The following is a 5225-nucleotide window of genomic DNA, read 5'->3' on the forward strand; positions in this document are numbered from 1 at the left end:
CGCTAGACAAATTGAAATACTTACATGATACATGCAGGAAAATCCATCAACTTGTTCTTGTGCTTTTCAGAAATTCTCGACATACACTTGTTTTTTAGGAGAAACTCCTGTCATTTGTAATTATATTTCTAGTATGGCATGGTTGATAGTTGAAACTGCTTTAGCAAGTGAAGGGCCACCTACTCAGAGGCATCTCCTTTTCTTCCACAAAATATTTAAAATAAAGAGTTATTATAAAAAGTTACACAATGATAGCTGCACAAAATAGATTCTGGGATCAATTGACCAAAAGGGCTTTCCAGATACTAGAGCTATACGCTACTATACATATAATTACAAGAACACTAATCAGTAAAAAATCAGTTCACAGATTTATTCTTGAAGGCAGGCATATTCCAGGAGCTTGCTCTTTCACCACAAGGCCTTTACAAGTAACTAGCTTTACAATACACTGGGCACCAGCTTGGGATTTCTGCCTGGCTTCACTGAACCCTCTCCCAACAACCTCTTCAATCCAATCCCCCATCGCTCTCTTCTTCTCAGACAACCAAGAAGCTGCCAGTATCTGTACCATGACTTCATGATCAATCTCCAGCAATACCTCGGATCCGAATACCCTCTGACATTGTTTGCTGATTTCCTGCATTGTCTCCTCAGCAAGAGAATCAAAATCAAATGGCTTGAATACCACCTTTTCATCCACTTGATCAGAAAAATATTCCAACCAAGCTTGTGAGCTTTCAGAAATCGAGTCACTGTCATTGTCACTGCAGTTGGCACACTCTCCTGTATCTTCGACAGGAAGATTCAAATCCAGATAGGATCGCAATGGCTTATGGGCCCGTTTGCTAGACTCGCAGGTGCTTTCCTGCTCAATAGAGTCACTGGTTACATCTAGTTTTCTTTTATTTCCAGATGAGACTGCAGAGGTTACTTCTCTTGAAATCCTAACCTTCATTTGACTGCTTTTAGTGGCAGCCTCTGCAACATGTTCCACTAATATTTGCATTTGCCAGCTTTTAGCTCCGAGTATCATTTCCTCAGAAAACCTAATGGTTTCTTTCTCTGAGAGTAATTTTGTATTACCCGCTGTGATTGTTGAGGTTGCCACAAAAATTGTACTGTTGGTGCTAACTTCTCTTCCACGTGAATCTGGAAATTTACCAGTCCTCAAAGCGTGGGACAAGCTATTTTGGACCAAAGGATCAGCCTTGTCAACATTTTCAAGAAAGATTAACGAATGGGGTTTCTTGCTCAACTTTGAGGCAATATAATCAACAAAAGTAGTCGACCTCCCTAATTCATCATCACGTAATTCCTGGCTTTCAAGCATTGAGTTTGATGAGCTAACCTTACCATGGGAGCCCAAATTCACGGAGATGAAGCTTTGGATACTGCCAAACATTACCACAGCAAGTGCTGATGCCATTTTTTTCTTTCCAATTCTGTCAGGTCCAAGGAAAGCAAACGAAATATCTCCTTTGGAATTTGAACCATGGTGCCTTCCATGTCCAGCTTTGCAGCGGGATACAGCTTCGCTAATAGCAAGTGTGGCTCTATCTTGCCAGCCAACTTGTTCAGAAAGAGCTCTCATCACTGATTTGAAATTTCTTAAATTGAATTGCCCTCCGGAAGAAGGGCCAGAGCAGGAAGAAGATTGTGCAATTTGAAGTGAAGTGTTGTCATCATACTCCACAGAACTGGAACCCGAGAAGTGCTCCTGATGCTCCCTAGGGTCACATAATTTTGTAGCAATCAGCTCTCGAGTGCTTGATGCATAAAGTGTTCCCAACCCCAAATCTGTGGTTACAGAAGTGACAGAAAAAGATGATGTCCTGTCAGCGGGCAGACTCACATTGGCCATGGGGTTCGGGGTAAACCAAAGGCTCTCTTTCTCTTCTTGCTGACATCTTGGAACTTCTTCAAGTAGCTTAGATTGGTGATTAACATTCTCAACTTCGGAAACCGCACAGTATTTCCCTGGAAAGATCTTTTGCTTGTCCAAACAAACGCCAAGATTTAGATATGCACATTGATTCTCGTTTAGTGATGAATCTCTGCTGCCACTATTGCTTCTGCTCTCTTTCCTACCTGTTAGGTACTGAAAACCCTCAGCAATGGCAGCCTGGGATGTGGCTTGGGAAACATCAAATTTGGAGAATGGCTGAGCGTGATGGAGACGTTGACAAATATCATCCCATCTATTTTGCAGACCCAAAATTTTAGCATTCAATGAAGTACCGTCATCTTTGGTCTGCACTGAAGATGAAGCACACGCTTCCATAAATATTGCCACTAATACCAAAGAAAAATAGAAAATACATAGGGTGCTGTGTGTGCATGGTGAGCTAAGTCAAAGATTTGCATCCACGGAGTGACACACCTTGACCATGTCCACTGCCTTTCTCGTGTCAAGTTCAGCCATTTGTAGCGAAGAAGGTAAGTTCTCTGAGCACTGTTCAGCAACTGATATTGTTGGTTCCATCTTCAGAATAGCAGCAACATCTTGCTCATACTTTGCATTGCAAAGGTGACAACGAGTGATTGATTGGTTTATGCTGTTTGATGGAAATTTGAAATCAGATGGGGTGGAAAAGAACCCACCAAACGGAACGAAAGACCCCAACAAGCTGTAAGTGTCATGAGCAGGTAACTGTGAGATTGAATGGGTAAAAGATGGTCAGAAGCTAAACTGTATGCACAGCATATATATTTGCATAATTGATTTTTGAATATCACTAGCCATTAACATGATGTCATATCTCATTTTCAACAAAAAGATAAAAATGAAAAATATAACCACAAGTAAAAAGATCGACACTAAATTTGACTTCATGGAACAAGAATTTGAACATGGTAATACTTGGCACACAAGCAATATAACTAACAACAAGCACACAGGAATAGAACCACCTAGTAGCCAAAAAAATATAATGTAAAGAAAAAGCTTAGAAAATGCATATACTAATGTAATCAAGATAACAAATTAGAACGAGTAAATAAGTCTAAAACAGCAGCAAACTCTGGCTCATGGAAACAATCATTAACAAATAAAATAAAAATATCAAATTCAGGCCAATCTTTTTGGGCCATATCCTTCTCCCATCTTCCTCTTACTGTATGCTACAATCAGAAATGCAAACATCAAACTTAAACTCCACCACCCTGCATAGAAATTCTTGCATCCAAATTTTTAAAAAAATCCAACGAAAGCATAACATTATTTTCAGCTTTTGACGTAACAAAAAAGAAGAGCTATCACAGGATAAAACTACTCACCTCGATTTCGTGCGAAAACCTCCAATGGGACTCTTATAAGAAGTAATAGGCAGAATCCTAAGATCCCAATCCTTTTCCACACCGGAAAACCGCCCTACAGACTTCAAATATGTGTCATAACTATCTGCAGCTCCCACCAACCAGAACTTCTCCCTAAAACCCTCCAATAAACCCGTCAATTTCGATACTAAATAACTCAAAGCATCCCTACACACATTTTCACCAACCAAAACCTTGAGATCTCCAATATTCACAACAATCCCCGGACCCGAACACCGCTCCAATTCCTGACCCAAGTCGTCAAACTTCAACCTCATCTTCTCTTTGTCCCCCCCTCCTTCACTAACAAAATGAATAACCTCATCTTCAACGCTAATTACACTCACCCCACTAATCTCACTAGGCAAAACGCCTCCTTTGTTATCTTTATTTACACTATCAACAAAACCCTTTAAAGCATTACTTGCACAAACCCCAACAAGCAATAAGTTTCTTCCCTTCCCTTCTCTCCTCACTAAAGCCTCCCCAATTCTCCTACAAACATCATCATCGCCAACATCATCATCAAGCCCACTACTAAACGGAAAACTAAACCCGGGTGGTCGCCCCGGAACTGTACTATTCGAGCCTGGTAAATTACATAGAAATACGGGGGCACATCCGGCCCGTGAGAATTTCGAACTTTGAATAAGTGGCGGGTGAACTATTGCCATCTTTATATCACAACTCCTAAACCCGGCTTCCCCAAATACGCGACTCACAATCGGATCATCCAAAATCGATAAAATGAAATGTTTCATTTCAACTTTCAAAACCGACGCCGCTTGCTGGTTACAGTGAATTTGGTGCATATGAAAATTATCAGGGTGTCTGCGTTGATTTGCCTGTGACCGTTTGATCGCTGCCATCAGGGAGTTCGATATTGGCGGGTCCTCCTCGAGCGTCTTCGAAGATGGCAACCGGTCTAGAGAGACGCCAACGCAGAGGTCAAGGACGTGAAACTGGCGGCGCGAGGAGTACGCGCTCGTGGTGGTACGTGAGCAGGCGTTCTTGAGAGTTGAGTCCGGGAGAGCTAGTAGAGCAGAGACAGCGTGCAGAGAGGTCGTCTGGGAGTGGCTTCTTCGACGCGCCACCGCAACGGCTTCGTCTAGAGCACGCGCCGCCTCCTCTGTCAAGCATTGCCTCGCTACGCCTACCGGCGTCGGCATCGCCGGCTAGCCAACAGAGACCTGTGCGTGTATATGTGTATATATATTGAGGAAGATAAGGCCTGAATTTTCTTTACGATTTTAAGGGTGTAATAAAAAATAGGACAGGTGTTGTTTGCTTCAACAGCTTTATGAATTATTTATTCATGAAGAGAGTGGGGAGAGGTGAGGTGGAGTCGAGTCTGGGCGTGTGGGTCCGGTTAGTTAAGCAAGGGAACAAATGAAAACTCACCGTTGAGTCTCGGCATAGATTCTCTTCTTCTCGTGGGTTTTATTTACCTCTCCTCCTCTGCTTCTTCCTCCTCCTCTTCTTCTTCAGGCGTAGAGAGAGAGAGAGAGAGAGATGCTGTGCCCACTGAAGCATGTCATACGGAGCAATAATGACAGGAGAGGGGATGGCAGGAGTCAGTGTCATTGCTTTTTGGGTATTCAATTGAGGATGGAATATGGGAAGATCGTATTTGATAAGGGGATAGATTTGGTCTTGGATGTCTTTTTAATTAATTAGTATTTTAGGAGGACCCTGCGAGCCTGCACCCCCACGCATTTTTCTTTTATTGTTTCGGACAGCCAATGATCTCTTCAGATGATAAATTAGTGGATTAATGGTGAGTTTAGCAGCGCGGCCACACATTAATCGTTTAAAATTTAATTATTTTAAAAAATTTAATTGTTTTGCTGTACTACAGTTAAAAAATAAATTTAAAATATATATATTATTTTAATATATTTTCAAAT

The 5225-nt window shown here is 41.7% G+C and overlaps 1 protein-coding gene across 2 annotated transcripts; it reads right to left on the bottom strand.

The window, feature by feature from the left end:
* Positions 1–212: 212 nt before the first annotated feature.
* On the bottom strand, positions 213–4930 carry LOC105131043 (uncharacterized). Of its 2 annotated transcripts, XM_011033810.1 has the most exons (4): positions 4720–4930; positions 3280–4508; positions 2384–2630; positions 213–2254 (listed from the first exon to the last, which is right to left on the bottom strand). In XM_011033810.1, exons 2-4 carry the CDS (start codon positions 4485–4487, stop codon positions 365–367), a joined length of 3345 nt encoding a protein of 1114 aa, XP_011032112.1. In that variant the 5' UTR covers positions 4488–4508; positions 4720–4930; the 3' UTR covers positions 213–364. The 2 variants fall into 2 exon arrangements, with proteins under 2 accessions (XP_011032112.1, XP_011032111.1); XM_011033809.1 differs by having other exon boundaries at positions 3280–4930.
* Between the last annotated feature and the right edge of the window lie 295 nt (positions 4931–5225).

This window comes from Populus euphratica, unplaced genomic scaffold (assembly GCF_000495115.2).
Source record: "Populus euphratica unplaced genomic scaffold, PopEup_1.0 scaffold76.1, whole genome shotgun sequence".
Classification (NCBI taxonomy): Eukaryota; Viridiplantae; Streptophyta; class Magnoliopsida; order Malpighiales; family Salicaceae; genus Populus; species Populus euphratica.